General features: G+C 39.1%; 1 protein-coding gene across 1 annotated transcript in view; it reads right to left on the reverse strand.

The window, feature by feature from the left end:
- Window positions 1-1,313: 1,313 nt before the first annotated feature.
- LOC130854233 (talanin) overlaps window positions 1,314-19,574 on the reverse strand; it is a 183,355-nt gene continuing 165,094 nt past the window's right edge. Inside the window, exons 2-4 of the mRNA XM_057736966.1 lie at window positions 1,947-2,101; window positions 1,518-1,667; window positions 1,314-1,486 (exon numbers count right to left, since the gene is read on the reverse strand). Coding sequence (XP_057592949.1) covers window positions 1,314-1,486; window positions 1,518-1,667; window positions 1,947-2,101 — 478 coding nt within the window. The remainder of the gene's footprint in view (window positions 1,487-1,517; window positions 1,668-1,946; window positions 2,102-19,574) is intronic.

Raw genomic sequence — 19,574 nt, forward strand, 5'->3', positions numbered from 1 at the left:
AATCCATCCTATGGCTTTTTATTAATTGCATTCAGGGGTTTATGTCAATGTCATTTAACAATTTGATACTAAGCCTGTGGGATGGTAGGTCCAAGCAACTTAAAATTATACTCTAAAGGGACTCTGCCTATTGAAGCTTAGTCAGGAACCATAATAAGTTTTCTCAAAAATGGTCATCTGAGCCAATAAGAAAAATATTATTCTATTTGTTTAAATCATTGAGCTACAGAAGCATTGCCAGGACACATTTTTTTTCAATTACAATGATCCTAAGACAGTTGCTTTGGCTGTTCCTATAAAATGCTGTAGCTATTCCTAATATGTCATTTACTCTCTGATTTATACTAATGCCAATAAAATTTTGACCATTTGCTATAACCCAATTGTGGAAGATTTTCTGACATAACTATGTAGTTCTACTGGAACACATAGGGTTAATAGGCTGTGGCCATTAAACATCCACCAAATTCTGTATGCCCTTTTCCCCAAAGATAAATGACACTGAAGGAGGAAAAATGTAATCCCTGCAGATTCTCTTGCCAAAAAACCTTCTTGTCTTTAAGGACCCTTGCTTGTTGTATGATTTTCTACCGGAGAAGTTGCAAACTTTTTCCTTAGTGCCCTGTATAGGGTAAGAAAAGCTCGGAGTCTGCTCCAGGGGAGGTAATAAGTGCAGTTAGACCACCTTCCCCATTGGAGGCAGTGAGCCAGTTACTCGCCTAGACCACAGAGTGGGCCATGACCTCCCTCCTTCTTTCACCAGAGAGATGGAAGCATGTGGGAAATATCTAAATCATGCTTTGAGTGAAGATGCAGAGACAACCACATCCATTTGGACACCTGCCTCTTAGTGTCCTGAGACATCCTTCTCATTGTAATGAAAAGCATCCAGGATGGGAGGCAGCTCCCTATGTTGACCGAATTCTAAAATAGCATTGAATTATTTTATTTAATTCCTAACTAAGCCTAACTAAGCAGATATTGTCATCATCCCCAATTTAAATATAGAGAAACTGAGGTTCTTCAAGGTTGAGTATTTTGGCTAAGCTTGCATAGCTTCTAAGTGGTGAAATAGAGATTTGAACCCCAGGCAGCCCAACTCCAGAGCCTGACAGGATCTGGGGAAGAGCTGGCTCCAACATAGGGTGACATCCTCCCATTCTCCACCTACCTTCTTAAGTTTCATCTGAAAATGTCATGCAAGGTCACCTTTACAGCACAGAGGAGATGAAGAAACAAATAAATATGGGGGAAGAGGAAATGGAAAATAAAACTCCCACTAGGGTCTGGCTATTAATGTGTTTGCACTGTTCCTACACTTGAATAGATCTGGTTCTGCGTCTGCTACTGAAAAGGAACCAAAAATGACCTTGAATTGAAACTCCTGCATAGGAAGGTGCCGTGATGAGCTCAGAGAGACCACAGCACACCTCTGCAAGGGCTCTGAGCACATCGTCATGGTTGCTTCCAGTCGGCAGGGGGCGGAACAGGGGGAGGGGGAAGGGTGGGGGGTGGGTGCTGGTTAGGTGGTTTCAGTTCTGATGAACTACCTGACTGCCAACACCAAGCCTGGGTTTTCCTCTCTACAGGATGGAGATGATGGGAGGGGAGATGGTCTTTCCAAAGGGGAGACTTTTCCATCAGTGGCTTCTTAAGATGTGTTGCTCCTAGTTAGCATAAACATGGTTGTGATGGGGGGTACCTCTTAAGCAAATACCAATATCAGCCAAGTCCTCCCCTCTTTGGCTTCATCTCCTATTGTTCTCCCTCTTTTCTCTGTTTTAGCCACCTTTTGCTGTTCCTGGAACATACCAGGCACACTGCTGCCTCAGAGCCTTTGCACCTGCTCTTTATTCTGCCCAGAAGCTTTCTCCCTGGCTTGCTTCCTTTCCTCTCTCAGGCCTTTCCTCAAACATACTCTTTTCAGTGAGACCTTCCCTAGTTACCTGTTACAACCACAATTACATTCTGAACTCCACCCACCCCCCAACACACACACATGCTCCCTCTGTCCCTCTCATTGTTTGTCTCCTCTAGCTGAAGGTTAGCTCCACGGGGGCAAGGATTTATGTCTGTTTGGTTCCTGTCTATATTCCAGCACCTAGGCTAGTGTATAGCCAGTACTCAATAAAAAACATGCTGAATGGATTAATGAGTAAATTAATGAATCCTGACTTTACCATCTAGTGACCAGGCAACCCTTAGCAAATTAGTTAATGAGATTTTCTATATTGTGAGTTTTAAACAAGATTACAAAAGTACACACCAAGGATGATATTTGCATGCACTCAATGATTTATTTTGTAAATTCAGTGAAAGCAATACACATAATAGTAGTAGACATTTTTACATTATTTATAGGAAATAAACTACCAGGCACTGCTTTAAGCACTGTATGTACCGTAATCCATTTAATTCATACATCCAGTAAGATATGTGCTACTGTTATCATCATCCTTGTCTGAGAGATAAAGAAACTACAGGACTAACTTGCCCAAGGCCACATGACTAGGAAAAAAGTTACCGAACCTGGATTTCTGGATTTGAACTCAGATCTATCTGTTTCCAAATTTCATCACTTAACCACTTCCCTACACTGCTTCCCCCAGGCAAGAAGGCATAATTTATGTAATACAAGTATAGAAAAACTCATTCAAGCAGTGACAACTTCAGTCTACAAATAGTTTATTTTTTAAACTAATGGAATATCTTCATAGATCAAACATGATAATAATTCACTTTCTAAATCAATTGGAATATTTAGATAGTGGCCAAATTATATTTAACCCAAAGCCATGAAATATCTTTGGCCAAGAAATGCTGCCATTGAGGAGATATTTGGAAACTGTGTTTTATTTAGATACAGTCTATATGAACCAATACATTTCCATTTTAAAATAGAGAGCAGTGTCATTTAGTTTCCAAAGTTGAGTGGAAACAAAAACCAGGGCCATATAGACACGCCCTAAACCGAGCACCTGCTTTTGAGGCTGCCTCAAATATTATTATCCTGTTTTTCTCATGAATTGGCTTCAATCACTTGTGATTCCTGTGCATTTAGCATAACTCATAACCAGCAGTCATTCATAGTCTATTTTAAGTTTGGTTGTTAAAATACTTGGTTTCACTCATGAGAGAGAGCTCAGCAAGACTATGTCTTCTCCATTCATGGTGCTGGTTCTACAAGTCACTGCATACACAACAGGGAGGCATACACATACAAACTTTCCAAATCGTCTTTAAAGGCTTTCAGTTCCCTTTTTTCTTTTTTTGGTTTCTATTGCCTTCCCAGTAATGGCTAAGACATTGTCAGTTTGTCTTTCTTCTTGTGATTTCTGTAGAAGGCCTTGTGGCCCAGGCATTCAGTTGGGACCTAATTTTAATTTCCCATTGGTTTTAGTCTGGCTTGTTTACTTGCAAGGAACAGAAAGTCATGTAAGTCAGCTTAAGACAAAGGGCTTTAGCATATTGTATTATGTCACTTTACTTTTAAATGGTAGAAGAATGTTTGTGGAAATCCAAGAACAGGAGCCATGTTAAATCTTGGCCTCAAAGAGCCCAGAGCTCAAAGGCTCCCAGGTCTTCAGCAGCAGGAGTTCATGGATCTTTGATTTCTATGATTAAGCGACATGCTATATGTCCACTTCATCTGGTCCTAGTACTAATTAATGGCTATTTTTCTTCATGCTCAGGGCCCTAAGAGAGAATCTGATTGGTACAGTCCTTCTTCCAGGGCAGACTGTAACTCCCTCACCAGCCTGTGGATTGTGTACTGTTGGTTCAGGTGCCTGGGATCTGAACAGCCAATCATTAATGGACAGAGAAGGTGGGGCTCTGAATACTAAACATGGCTTCCTGGGCCTGCCCCTTTGGCAGGAAGTGTGGGCAGGGTAGATCCCCTCAGAAGAGGCTGTGGGTGGGTTGGCACAGTGCTGACCTTTCCAGAATACCTTCTTGTAAGAGTCTAATGTGTTACCCAAATCACACAATGGTAAACCAAGATAAGATGATATTATATTGACAAAGACAAAAATGCAGCTTGGAAAGACATCTGCAAAACCACATGCATACATCTTCGCAATTAGCATGCTTAAAACATGAAACAAAATTTCATTATTTCTTTGTGATATGTTTTATTCAAAAAATGCTTATTCTTTTGCCTAAGTCAAGCTGTTAAAGCCCTATGGCTTTCTTAGTCAGGACCTCCAAGTTTTGGTTAACAGATTATACTCAGCACAATTCTAACTGATACCATTTACTGAGATTTCAATGTGTTAACCAAAGTGAAGCTGGATTAACTTTTGCAGTTGCCCAGCCAGTTATTGAGGTTTTGTTTTAACTGAGCTAGTCAAATTCATTGATTGGTTTTTACCATTGACTAAGTATACACAGTGCCACAGGCCACAGCTTTAAACACAGGCAGAACGTGTTCGTGACTTCGGAGGTCCTTTGTGTCAACTACGTGATACCCATGGTGCTGGTGAGCTCTCCTCTAAGGAATGGGCCGCTGCCACCCAGGGACCCTGAAGAACAAGGGACATATAATGGAGACATTTCCATCAGGATGATAATGTTAAGGAGCGTGGGTCAAGATCCAGTTCTGGATGCACTGCTACAATGGCTGGGAGAGCTATGGTGTTGGAGGTAGGGACTGCTGGTATAGAGGTATAAGGCATGACAAACTTGGCCTGCATTACGATTCTAGAGGACAAACCCCCCAGACAAAGACCAAATCCTCATGCTTAGGGTAACTGTCTTAAGATGAGTTGAGTCACTACCCATGGCAGGCGTTGGTGACCTGCATCTGTGTGAACTGTACTCTCTTTTCTTGAGTCCCCAGCAGAAACCAGTCTCTCCTGACACTAGAGGTCCACAGCACTCTAGCTGTGCTCTCTGTGGCCCACGTCACTTTCTGCCTATGTTAACAATCTCTGATTTTTTCCCCACCCTTTGATGAAAATTTTTATTAAAATAAGATCAATGTCTTATTCCCACCTGGTGTTCCTGCCATTTAATAAATATTTGTTGGGTGAATGAGAGTAAGAACCTAAATTGCATTTTCAGTCACTAGACTGACTATGGCCATGTCGCTTCATTTTTCTCTCTGCACAGTGACAATATCTGACCCAAGAGGAATATCTGAGATGGGATCATTGTGGAGTGAAGCTAATTTCAGTGTCAAGTTTATTTAAAAATTTCAAATATCTCTAATGTAGGTACAGTGAAACACCACCAGTATATCCCATAATATATGGAAGGGTCCACAGGTATCGTTGATTAACAGCAGGAGGATGGAATTCCCAGGGGCACATCAGGAAATCTTGAGTGTATGAAGAGATGGAGGTGGAAGAGGAGGAGAGGAGGGTAGTAGCTAATATTCATTGACAATTTACCATGTGCCAGGCCTTATTATAAGAGTTTTACATAACTAACTCATTTAAAACTCACAGCAGCCATTTGCAGAAGTTACCATTATCCCATTTTACAGGTGAATCTGGTGCAAAACAGAGCAGGTTGTCCTGTGGTCTGTGCAGTCTGACTTGTTGGACTCTGGGACCCCCTTCTCCTCCTCCTTTTTCCTTCCCATTCTGTTTGTACCTCATAAATTCAAAACATTGTTGATAAATGTTAAACATTGCTAAATATTAGATATTAAATATGGATTAATTGAGTAATTTATTTGCTCGTTAATTTATTAACAAAATTTCATGAACCATTATTATGTGACAGACACTTTTTCAATAGTGAGTATATTTGCCTTCTCAGGAAGCCTTGAATGATCAAAAACGAGCTGATGACCATTCCTTGGGGGGCCCATGCTGGTTCTTTTCTGCTCTTACTGAAATAAGCCTAGGTCTTTGACAGTCCTTAAAATAAAATGTCAGTAAGATAGACAAATCCATTTTTTGCTGATATTAATACTTCTTGGAGCATAACGTTCATGCAATGTTTTTCTTTTCTTTTTTTTTAATAAATTTATTTATTTATTTATTGGCTGCATTGGGTCTTCGTTGCTGCGTGCAGGCTTTCTATAGTTGCAGCAAGCAGAAGCTACTCATCATTGTGGTGTGCAGGCTTCTCATTGTGGTGGCTTCCCTTGTTGCGGAGTATGGGCTCTAGGTGTGTGGGCTTCAGTAGTTGTGGCATGTGGGTTCAATAGTTGTGGCTCATGGGCTCTAGACCACAGGCTCAGTAGTTGTGGTGCACAGGCTTAGTTGCTCCATGGCATGTGGGATCTTCCCAGACCAGGGATCCAACCTATGTCCCCTTCATTGGCAGGCAGATTCTTAACCACTACACCACCAGGGAAGTCCTGATGCAATGTTTTCCAAAATAAAACAAAACTTTCCTTCACTGGTATGAGTATGGAGAGAGATAAAATGAAGGTAGGAGTCAGACAGCCCTGTCCTACCACAGCTGCATGTGCAGCTATTTCAATAATCACTGTGTCTGCTTGTGCAGGTCTGTTTTTCCATTCACACCAGATGAAGGAGTTCACTGCCTTGAACCTATTCGGACCTTCAAAGATACTACTCCAAAACCTCCAGTGTTATTTGACTAAAACAATTCCCACTTCCCGGAAGGGTCCCTTTATTCCTCATTTGTTTTTATTGTTGATAGTTTTGGGTTGGTGATAGAGAAAGCATTCTGGCTAGAAGCTGGAGGCTGTGTCTATGACAAGGAAGCTAAGTCAATTGGCAGAAAGTTTTCACTTGGTCCTATTAGATTAAAAAAAGAAAAAAAAATTTCACCTTTCCTGGAACTTAAGTGTCCAGTGTATACACTGCCCAAAGAAGAACAGAGATTACATAATATTTCAGATATTATACTTAGGCATAGTGGAGAATTGAAGTAGCATCCAGAATTCTGGTTTGGCAACACAAGTACTTCACAATAATGCAACACTCTTGACATGCCTAGAAGAGCCAGGCATATACTGGCATTCAGTAAATATTTGTGGAATAAATGAGTGAATAGAAAAAAATCTAGAAAGGTATCAATTGTAAATGTTGAAAGTAATTATCTCTTTAAATAGCTGCAAATTCTATTTTTTCTTTTATAAATGTGTGTTATTTGTATAATAATAGTTTAAAAAAATTTAGCCTCAATTTTCCAGGAAATTACTGGTTTTAAGCTACAGTGAAAGCAAAGATAGGCCTGGATTTTTCTGGCTGTATTATTGCCGAGCTCAGCTTTATTGTCAGTAGTATAGCTAAAACCCTTGTGGATAAGTTCCTGGAAGACTGGCCCTTTTCAGAATCTGGATCAAGTTAACACTTTCTAATGGGGAAGTAACTAGTTGGTTCCCTAAGCAAAGGGCTTAAAAATCACAGAATGTTGGAGGTTGTCTTGCCCAATTTTCTTAGTTTTCAGATGAAGAAACTGAATGTAGACCAGTGGTTGGTTAGCCTTGAGCAAGCCAATGGTGAAACAGGTAGTAGGACTCAGCTCTTCTAACTGTAAGCACATTTCCCCATTTCACTCTATCAGTCAGGAATCCAGCAAGAAACTGGTGGCATACCTAACTGGGTAATCGAGGAAATTTTAATAAAGGAACTATTTAAAAGGTGTGGGCAGAGTTAAGATGACCAGCAAAGGAAGTGAAGCATCCAGGTCATGCTCAGTGGAGAGCTGTTAAATTCCTAGGCCTGAGGGAGGCAAGAGTGGGAGCAGTTATAGAACCTAAAGAGATTAGGGCTATCCAGAAGGTGCCTGGTGTACTGGGGCCTCCAGTAGGGGGACACAGTCGATCTGCAGCAACCTGAGAGCTGGGTGACAAATAGCCCAGCCTCATTCTTTTCCCAGCTAGAAGCCAAAGGTCAAGAGAGTTTGTTGATTCAGTTCAAAAATGTCAACCTCCCAGGGCATGGAGCAGTGAGGAAGGGCGGAGGGAGAATTTAAGGGGCCTGTGGAAAATATCTGTCATATTTGACCTCTAGAAGATAAACCTAGTCCTATCTTTGCTCTCACTTCAGCTTCAAATCATTAGTAACCTGAACAATTGAGGTACATTTTAAAAAACTATTATTATACAAATAATACATATTTATAATAGAAAAACCAGAACAATGCAGCTATTTAAAAAGATTACAATTACTTTCAACTCTTTTTTTTTAAATTGGGCTATAGTTGCTTCACAATGTTGTGCTAGCTCCTGCTACACAGTGACGTGAACCATATGTATACACATATCCCCTCCTTTTTGGATTTCCTTTCCATTTAGTCACCACAGAGCACCAAGCGGAGTTCCCTGTGCTATATAGCAGGTCCTCATTAGTTATCTGTTTTATACCTAGTGGTGTGTATATGTCAATCCCAATCTCCCAATTGCAGATTGTTCAACATTTATTCTCTACATCTGTGTATCTGTTTCTGTTTTGAAAATAAGTTCATCTGTACCATTTTTCAAGATTCCACATATATGCGTTAATATGGGATATTTGTTTTTCTCTTTCTGGCTTACTTCACTCTGTATGACAGTCTCTAGGTCCATCCACATCTCTACAAATGACCCAATTTCATTCCTTTTTATGGCTGAGTAATATTCCATTATATATATGTACCACATCTTCTTTATCCATTCATCTGTTGATGGACATTTTGGTTTCTTCCATTGTCCTGGCTATTGTGAATAGTGCTGCAATAAACATTGGGGTGTATATGTCTTTTTGAATTATGGTTTTCTCAGAGTATATACCCAGTAGTGGGATTGCTGGGTCATATAGTAGTTCTATTTTTAGATTTTTAAGAAACCTCTATACTTTTTTCCCTAGTGGCTGTATCAATTTACATTCCCACCAACAGTGTAAGAAGGTTCCCTTTTCTGCACACCCTCTCCAGCATTTATTGTTTGTAGGTTTTTTTGATAATGGCCATTCTCACCAGTGATGATACCACAATGAGGTGACACCTCGTGGTTTTGATTTGCATTTCTCTAATAATTAGTGATGTTTAACATCTTTTCTTGTGCCTGTTAGCCATCTGTACGTCTTCTTTGAAGAAATGTCTATTTAAGTCTTCTGCCCATTTTTTGATGGGGTTGTTTTGTTTGTTTGTTTATATTGACCTGCATGAACTGTTTGTATATTATGGAGATTAATCCCTTGTCAGTTGCTTTGCTTGCAAATATTTTCTCCCATTTGTCTTTTTGTCTTGTTGATGGTTTCCTTTGCTGTGCAAAGCTTTTAAGTTAATTAGGTCTCATTTGTTTATTTTTGTTTTTATTTTCATTACTCTTGGAGGTGGGTCAGAAAGATCTTGCTGTGATTTATGTAATAGTGTATTGTTTAGCCTCCATGTGTTTGTGTTTTTTACAGTTTTTTCCTGTAATTGATTTCTAATCTCATAGTGTTGTGGTCAGAAAAGATGCTTGATACAATTTCAATTTTCTTGAATTTACCAAGGCTTGATTTATGACCCAAAATGTGATCTATCCTGGAGAATGTCCCATGTGCACTTGAGAAGAATGTGTAATCTGCTCTTTTTGGATGTAATGTCCTATAGATATCTATTAAATCCAGCTGATTTATTGTGTCATTTAAAGCTTGTGTTTCCTTATTAATTTTCTGTCTGGATGATCTGTCCATTGGTGTAAGTGGGGTATTAAAGTCCCCCACTATGATTGTGTTACTGTCGATTTCCTCTTTCATAATTGTTAGCATTTGCCTTATGTATTGAGGTGCTCCTATATTGGGTGCATATACATTTATAATTGTTATCTCTTCTTCTTGGATTGATCCCTCAATCTTTATGTAGTGTCCTTTCTTGTCTCTTGTAACATTTTTTATTTTAAAGTCTATTTTATCTGATATGAGTATCGCTACTCCAGCTTTCTTTTGATTTTCATTTGCATGGAATGTCTTTTTCCATCCCCTCACTTTCCGTCTGTATGTGTCCCTAGGTCTGAAGTGGGTCTCTTGGAGACAGTATATATATGGGTCTTGTTTTGGTATCCATTCAGCCAGTCTGTGTCTTTTGGTTGGTGCATTTAGTCCATTTACATTCAAGGTGATTATTGATATATATGTTCCTATTACCATTTTCTTAATTGTTTTGTTTTTGTTTTTGTAGGTCCTTTTCTTCTCTTATGTTTCCCACTTAGAGAAGTTCCTTTAGCATTTGTTGTAAGGCTGGTTTGGTGGTGCTGAATTCTCTTAGCTGTTGCTTGTCTGTAAAGCTTTTGATTTCTCCCTCGAATCTGAAGGAGATTCTTGCTGGGTAGAGTATTCTTGGTTGTAGGGTCTTCTCTGTCATCACTTTAAATATGTCATGCCAATCCCTTCTGGCTTGTAGAGTTTCTGCTGAGAAATCAGCTGTTAACCTGATGGGAGTTCCCTTGTATGGTATTTGTTGTTTTTCCCTTGTTGCTTTTAATAACTTTTCTCTGTCTTTAATTTTTGTCAATTTGACTACTATATGTCTTGGCATGTTTCTCCTTGGGTTTACCCTGCCTGGAACTCTCTGCACTTCCTGGACTTGGGTAGCTATTTCCTTTCCCATGTTAGGGAAGTTTTCAACTATAATCTCTTCCAGTATTTTCTCAGGTCCTTTCTCTCTCTCTTCTCCTTCTGGGACCCCTATAATGCGAATGTTGGTGTGTTTAACATTGTCCCAGAGGTCTCTTAGGCTGTCTTCAGTTCTTTTCATTCTTTTTCTTTATTCTTTTCCGCATCAGTGATTATCACCATTCTGTCTTCCAGGTCACTTATTCGTCCTTCTTCCTCAGTTAATCTGCTATTAGTTCCTTCTAGTGTATTTTTCATTTCACTTATTGTGTTGCATATCTCTGTTTATTTGTTCTTTAATTCTTCTAGGTCTTTGGTAAACTTTTCTTGCAACTTTTTGATCTTTGCATCCAGTCTTTTTTCAAAGTCCTGGATCATCTTCACCATCATTATTCTGAATTCTTTTTCCGGAAGAGTGCCTATCTCCTCTTCATTTAGTTGTTTTTCTGGGGTTTTATCTTGTCCCTTCATCTGGTACAAAGTCTTTTGCCTTTTCATTTTCTGTGTCTTTCAGTGGCTGTGATGTTCATTTCCACAAGATGAAATAGTGCTGATACTGCTTGATTCTGCTGTCTGCCCTCTTGTGGAGGAAGCTCTCTAGGAGGCTCGTGGGTGCTTCCTGATGGGAGGGACTGATGGTGAGTTGGGCTGGGTGGGCAGAGCTCAGTAAAACTTTAATCCGATTTGGTGGGTGGAGCTCAGTGACACTTTAATCTGCTTGCCTGCTAATGGGTGGGGCTGTGTTCCCACCATGGTGGTCATTTGGCCTGAGGCAAAGCAGCCCTGGAGCTTACAGGCTCTTTGGTGGAGCTAATGGTGGACTCTGGAAGGGCTCACACCAATGATCACTTCTCAGAACCCCTGCTGCCAGTGCCCCTGTCTCCTTGGTGAACCACAGTTGCCCCCCACCTCTGCAGGCAACCATCCAACACCAGCAGGTAGGTCTGGTTCCATCTCCTATGGAGTCACTGCTCCCTCCCCCTGAGTCCTGGTGAGCACACTTTTTTGTGTGCCCTGCAAGAGTGGAGTCTCTGTTTCCCCCAGTCCTGTGGAAGTCCTGCAATCAAATCCCACTGGCTTTCAAAGTCTGATTCTCTGGGGATTCCTCCTCCCGTTGCTGGACCGCCAGTTTAGGAAGCCTGATGTGGGGCTCAGAACCCCAAGGACTTCTGCGGTATAACTGTTCTCCAGCTTGTGAGTCACCCACACAGCATTTATGCGATTTGATTTTAACGCGATTGTGCCCCTCCTACCGTCTCATTGCGGCTTCTCCTTTGTGTCTGGATGTGGGGTTTTTTTTGGTGAGTTCCAGTGTCTTTCTGTCGATGGTTGTTCAGCAGTTAGTTGTAATTCCAGTGCTCTTGCAAGAGGGAATGAGCGCACGTCCTCCTACTCCGCCATCTTGATTCTTCCTGCTGTGATTTATGTCAAAGAGTGTTCTCCCTATGTTTTCCTCTAAGAGTTTTATAAAGTCAGGTCTTACATTTATGCCTTTAATCCATTTTGAGTTTATTTTTGTGTATGGTGTTAGGGAGTGTTCTAATTTCATTCTTTTACATGTAGCTGTCCAGGTTTCCCAGCACCAATTATTAAAGGGACTATCTGTTCTCCATTGTATATTCTTGACTCCATTGTCATAGATTAGGTGACCATAGGTGAGTGGGTTTATCTCTGGACTTTCTATCCTGTTCCATCGATCTATATTTCTGTTTTGGTGCCAGTTCCATACTGTCTTGATTACCATAGCTTTGTAGTATAGTCTGAAGTCAGGGAGCCTGATTCCTCCAGCTCCATTTTTCTTTCTCAAGATTTCTTTGGGGATTTCCCTGGTGGCACAGTGGTTAAGAATCTGCCTTCCAATGCAGGGGACATGGGTTTGATTCCTGGTCCGGGAAGATCCCACATGCCACAGAGTAACTAAGCCCGCGAGCCACAACTACTGAGCCTGTGTGCTACAACTACTGAAGCCCGCATGCCTAAAGTCCATGCTGCACAACAAGAGAAGCCACCACAATGAGAAGCCTGCACACCAAAACGAAGAGTAGCCCCCGCTTACCACAACTAGAGAAAGTCCATGTGCAGCAAATAAATAAATAAATAAACAATCTTTAAAGAAAAAAAAAGATTGCTTTGTCTCTGTGGGGTCTTTTGTGTTTCTATACAAATTGTGAAATTTCTTGTTCTAATTCTGTGAAAGATGCCATTGGTAATTTGATAGGGATTGCATTGATTCTGTAGGTTGCTTTGGGTAGTATAGTCATTTTCACAATATTGATTCTTCCAATCTAAGAACATGGTATATCTCTCCATCTCTTTGTGTTGTCTTTGATTTGTTTCATCAGTATTGTATAATTTTCTGAGTACAGGTCTTTTGCCTCCTTAGATGGGTTTATTTCTAGGTATTTTATTCTTTTCGTTGCAATGGTAAATGGGATTGTTTTCTTAATTTCTATTTCTGATCTTTCGTTGTTAGTGTATAGGAATGTAAGAGATTTCTGTGGATTAATTTTGTATTCTGCAACTTTACCAAATTCATTGATTAGTTCTAGTAGTTTTCTGGTGGCACCTTTGGGATTTTCTATATATAGTATCATGTCATCTGCAAATAGTGACAGTTTTACTTCTTCTTTTCCAATTTGTATTCCTTTTATTTCTTTTTATTCTCTGATTGCCAAGGCTAGGACTTCCAAAACTATGTTGAATAATAGTGATGAGAGTGGACAGCCTTGTCTTATTCCTGATCTTAGAGGGAATGCTTTCAGTTTTTCACCATTGAGAATGATGTTTGCTGTGGTTTTGTCATACATGGCCTTTATTATGTTGAGGTAGCCTCCTTCTATGCCCACTTTTTGAAGAGTTTTTATCATAAATAGTTTTGAAGAGTTGTCAGAATTGTGATTGATACTTTTCTAGACTTTTTATTCATCAATTCATCCATCCATCCATTCATTTTTTCATGCCACAAATATTTATTGAATGTCAGTGTGTGCCTCCCTGTCCTAGTCATGTGTATGTTGAAATAAACAAAAGAGACAAAAATTTCTTCCTTTGAGGAGCTAACACTCTAGTGGGGAAGAGTCCCAATAAACAACATGAATAACCAAAATGAAAATATGTGAGGTTGTGATTAAGGGGTAAGAAGAAAAATAAAGCAAGGGAAGAAATAAGAGTGTTATGGGGGAAGTACTGTAATTTTAAATAAGGTGGCCAGGGATCCTTGTGTGGGGTGTGTGTGTGTGTGTGCGCGCGTGTATGAAAAAGAGAGCAAGCAAGAGAGCAATGACTGCTTGTTTGTAGGGCTTTTCCTCTGGCTAATTGCTGAGTGTTCAGATAATGGAGAGTGTAGGTGGTGTGACTTCTCCCCTCCCTCGCAGTTTCAAAATGTCTCTCTTTAGATTTTTTAAAGGGCAAAGCTTTCTCCACTCCTTATATTAACCATTAAAAAAGTGCCACGGGGAATCCTCAGTGCAAGCTTATTAGCCAAATTCTTGGTGTCTGACCCTTTCTAGCTGGGTGACTTGGGGGAAGTCATTTAACCTCTCTGAGCCTCGGGTTCCTCATGTGTGAAAATGAGGGTTTTGGTGACAAGGAAGGAAATAAGATTAGATCTGAGAGGGACCTTGTGCCCAGCACATAGTTGATAATCAGTATATGGTGGATTCTTTCCTTCTTTGGATGGAGCTGCAGAAAAGGAATGTTCTAGTAAAACTGAAGACTTGGGATCCATAGAACTGAGGAGTTTGCTGAACAACCTAATAATAATAATAGCTGGCATTAATTGACCACCTATGTACCACGTGTCTCACTAAATCCTTGCAATTTAAGATGAGGCAATGGAGGCATAGACCCCCTTACACAACTGGTAGGTCACAGAAACAAGGCTTGCTTGACTCCAAGTCTGGCTGACATCAGCCTGTGCTGTCTTTACCAGGTCCTGTGCTCCTACTCTCCCCTGCCCTGCCCTGCCCCCATGGAGCCAGAGTGTAGGGAAGGATATCCTCATAATTTAAAGGCCCATGAAGGTCCCTAGACTACCAGGTAAGGACCATTTATGACCCTGGAAAAACTTCTTTACTAAATACTAATAATGTAGTGGTTCTAAAAGTGGGGAGCTGGGCTGATTGCCTGTGAATCGCCTGGTAGTCTTTTTTTTTTTTTTTTAATACATATGCCAGGACTTTATCCCTTGAAATTCTAGTTAAGTAGGTCTGGGATAGGGCCTTGAGTGTCCATTTAAGTATCCTTAAATGGCATCACTTAGGTTTTGATAGGCATTCCTCTCCAGAACAAAGGCTCAGGTTATCAGCATGTCTAGGGACGTTGGAGAGAAGTAAGTACTGAATAATTCTAACGCAGTAGTCTTAAAGTTGTTCATTTGCCACCTTTCTTTGATAATCAGGAAAGGAGAAAGCTACACAGTCATTCATACTAAATGTAGATCATTTATTTAGTCTACACTGGCAACCTCAGACCCACACCCATCCTATCACTTTCTTGATGACAGCAAATGGATTTGACCTCTCTCCTCCTCCATTATAGCAAACATGGAGTCAAAGTTCCTTAGTGAGAGGGATGTGTGTGTGTGTGCGTGTGTTTTTTATTGGTTTATGTTTTTTATTTTATTTTTTAGAAGAGTCGATCTTTTCTAACTTTTGGGTCTAGGGTGGCTGTCAATTCCCTGTGAGTCTTCAAATGCCCCAGTAAGTACTTAGAAAGTGAATTTTATTACCTTAAGGATATGGCTTAATCAACACTGCCCTATATATCTGGTCTGTATGTTATCTTTCATCTTGGTGCTCATGTTTCTAGACCTGAGTTAAACATGTTATTTGGTATATTTATCCTAAAGTGTCCTATTTAAAAATCAACATATTCAAAACTTATAGTATTAATACCACCTTGAAGAAGTATTCTTTACTTTTATAATGGATTCATTAAGTGATCTTTTAAGTAATGAACACAGCCAAGAAAATGTATTTAAATCAATGCTCTCATTTTTATAACTGTGCATATCATATATGCCAGTGTGTACATGTAAAGATAGTCTTGTCATCATCCATCATCCACTTTCCTTTCTCATAAATTAACAAACCCATATATTCTTTGTCTTATTGTAATAATGGTTTTGAATTATTATTTTTTCTGAGCACTACATTTTAATCAGTGGAGAATATGTAAAAATGTTGAGGAGTAAAATGATAGTCACCATCTATTGAATTCATTTACATCAGGTACTGCTCTCCAAATGCCATACATGCATTAAGTTATTAAAACTACATATTAAATTATGACATTATGATATAATTATTATTCTCAACCTTTAACCATTTTGCTTTTGTTTCTCAACTATCACCCCAAATCTTATAACTCAGAGAAAGCCAGTTTTCTTTCCTTCCCTTGTAATAAAAAGAATTCTAATATATTAATAAAATACTTTCTCATTGCATTTTTTTGCATCCTAAGTTAACTTGAGTAGAGCTGCATGTACTAGTCTTTTATGTTAAGGGTTGAAAACTTCTATTAAGGAGTGATATTAGATCTTTGTTACCAGCCCCAGAGTGGGATTTAAAGGCGGCAGAGCATTACTAAATTCATTCATTTGTTCATTCTCATAACAAGAATTTGTTGAGCACCTACTATATGCAGGACACTGTGGTAGACATTAGGAATACAGAGATAAATAACACACACTCCTCAGATTCTTATTCAACATCCATCACAACAAATTATCCAAGTGCAGTCTCCACATAGGCCAATGGGCAAACATCTTGATGCATTTTGGAGGCAAGTTCCCTCCGCCCCATGCTGGCACTTCGTCCCTGATTCTCCCTTATTCTTATTTATGTACTATTCTTGAGGAGTACCTGAGTTTTTATTGACTTAGTTCATACTCTATCATTCAGTTTGGATCCAAGGCTCTTGGTGGCTCAGAATCCATTTAACATCCCAGCTCTACTCCCAGAAGACTCTGCTAAGTAGATTCTTTACATCTCATACCCATGAAGTACCCAGTATTTTAGAGACAGAGGGAATTTTACCTAAAGACGATGATGGTTTTCTGACTCAGTGCAGATGTTCATTAAACAGTGATGCTCTCACCCAGTCCAGGGGTCATAACCATCTCTTAGATGATCTTTCTTCCAAACTGGGCAGACTGTCCAGCCTTGCGATTTCTCTGAAAAACTTTTAAAATACTGTGTCTCTGCAGCTTCCTTCTACTTCACCCTTTGACCCAATGTTTGCAACTTAATTAGTAGGGGCCAATTCTTGTAAAATAGAAATGCCCTACTTAGGCTCTGATCTAGATGTAGGTTGGATTTCCAGCAACCATGGAAATAATTGGGAGGGAGAGTGGTGGAAATAAAACCTCAGAGCAGCCAAAATAGCAGACATCAAGGTCATGCAGTAAAGCCCATGCAATTTTTTCTGTTTAACAGACTTCTAGGCCCCATGTGCTGTTTTCCTATTGCTGCTGTAACAAATCAACCCAAATTTTGTGGCTTAAAACAACACAAACTTATTGTCTTATAATTTTGGAGGTCAGAATTTTGAGATGGGTCTCACTGGGCAAGAACCAAGCTGTCAAGAACACTGCATTCGTTTCTAAAGGTTCTCAGGGAGAACCTCCTCTGCTTGCCTTTTCCAGCTTCTAGCTTCCATCTGCCTGATTTCCTTGGTTTGTGGCCCCCTTCCAACATCAAATCCAGGAATGGCTGGTTGAGTCTTTCTCTTATCAAATCATTTTGACACTGACTCTCCTGCCTCTGTCTTTCACTTCTAAGTACCCCTGTGATTACATTGAGCCCAACCAGTAATTCACAATAATCTCTATATTTCAAGGTCAGCTGATCAGCAACCTTAATTTTCCCTTGCCATATAAGCACAGTATATTCAGAGATTCTAGGAATTAGGACATGAACATCTTTGGGAAGCCATTATTCTGCCTTCCACACCCAGGCTCAACTATACATATTCTTAATTCATGGTAATACAAATATATTTATTTGATGTATGAGCTTTTAAAAGTAGGGTGCACTGAGTGGCAGACAATAGACACAATAGTGCCTACAATAGGAAATGAAAGCTGAAAGCCTCTTCAAAAGAAGAGATCAGAATTGAAAATCAGCCACAGAAGTAGCAAATCACAGAGTCTGAGGTCACAGAGAATGGGGAAAACTCTATTTCAGTGGTGCCTGGGGGTATTCTGTTCTATGACACAAAACTTTAAACACTGTTCAAAAGTGTAACCCTGCCTGAGTCATTAAGAAAATGTTTTATTCAGTTTTAAAAACAAGCAGTGTGGGACTTCCCTGGTGGTCCAGTGGTTGAGAATCCACCTTCCAATGCAGGGGACATGGGTTCCATCCCTGGTTGGGGAACTAAGATCCCACATGCTGAGGGGCAACTAAGCCTGTGCGCCACAACTACAGAGCCCAGGTGCTCTAGGAGAGAAGCCTGCATGCCGCAACTAAGACCCAACACAGCCAAAAATAAATAAATAAATATTTTTTTAAAAAAGCAGTGCACCATATTTTTTTAAAAGAGAATTTAAGAAATGAAACCTTAAAACATCCAGAGGCCGTCTAGTGAAGATTCATCTGATTTCTGAAAGAGAAGGATTTTCTAAGCACGAAAATGAAGAAATGAAAACAGAAAGAGAGCCATATTTTAATATAAATAGATATTAATCTTTACATATTAAAAATAATAAGCCAAATTAAAAGATAAACAGCAAGCTGTGAAAATTATTCATCACAAAAATTACAGTCAATGACCTTAACAGAGTTCACACAAATCACTGAGAAAAATATTAAGGCCACAAGAGAAAAATGGGTGTATTATATGTAGACAGTTCATAGGAGGACAAAATGTTGGTGATATGTTAGTGTATGTAAGTGTTTAAATTCACTGGTAATGAAAAGTGACAACAGTTATGGCAATATTAACTTATCAAATTAACACTGGTGTCTTAAAAAGTAATAATAATGTTGGTGAGGGTGTGGTAAAATATCACTCTCATAAGTTGCTGGGAGTATATAAACAGTGCAAATCCTATTTAACAATTGTATCAAGAGCCTATTGATATTTATATGTTTTGACATATTAATTCTACTTTTAGGTATTTATTCAAAAGAAATAAAGATAAACACAACTGTTTACAGAAAAAGATGTTCATCATTATTTACAATAAAACAACTGATTTATCCCATGAAGGTAATGGTGAAATGAAATATGATATGTTTATATTACAGACTCTTATAGATCCATTAAAACATATTTTCAAAGACTGTTTAATGATATAGAAAATACTAAGTGAATTGTGTCATTTATTCCATATTTAAGCAGACATTTTATGCAGACTAAGATGGGAGAAATTATATCAAATGCTAACAGTTATAGGTTTGTGAGTAACTTTTGTCTTATTTTTTCTTTTCCAAATTTTCAAGCTTTTAAAATAGGCATATGTTTACTTTTATACTCAGATTTGTTTTGTTTTTCATAATCAAAGGTAAAGATGTATGTACACTTTAGAAAGATTTCCAGACAAAATGGCTTAATTGTTTGGGGGTATGAAGCTCCAGTTATGTAGACAGTTCATCTATAAGAAATATTTTCTCCCAAAATGGTGGATAAGACATTGGTATACTTGAGTAAAAGATAAAACTCTAAATTCATATAATTTGGTTAAGTGTTTGGCTTATGACAGCATTTTTCCAAGTGTGTTTTAGGAAAATGGAGTAAAGTTGTCTTGTGAGAAAAAGTATTTGGAGTTCAAATACAATTAGAAAATACTGTATACTGTATTCCCTTCTTAGAGAGTCACAATTCACATTAGCATTTTCAAGGCTTTGAAAAGTCCTGCAGTAATGAAATCTGCTTAGTTTTGTTTAAAGCAGAATTTCTCAAAGTAGTACTCTTCAGAATTCTATTGAGTAACACCTATTAACATCTCCCCACAAATCGTGTTTCCTGTATGTTACACACTTTGGAAAACTGAGGATTAAAGAAAAGCTCAACTGTCTCACTTATTTTAACTCATGACTTTGTAGACTGTGAAGCTAGATGTTG

The sequence above is a fragment of the Hippopotamus amphibius genome, chromosome 5 (genome assembly GCF_030028045.1).
Source record: "Hippopotamus amphibius kiboko isolate mHipAmp2 chromosome 5, mHipAmp2.hap2, whole genome shotgun sequence".
Lineage (NCBI taxonomy): Eukaryota > Metazoa > Chordata > Mammalia > Artiodactyla > Hippopotamidae > Hippopotamus > Hippopotamus amphibius.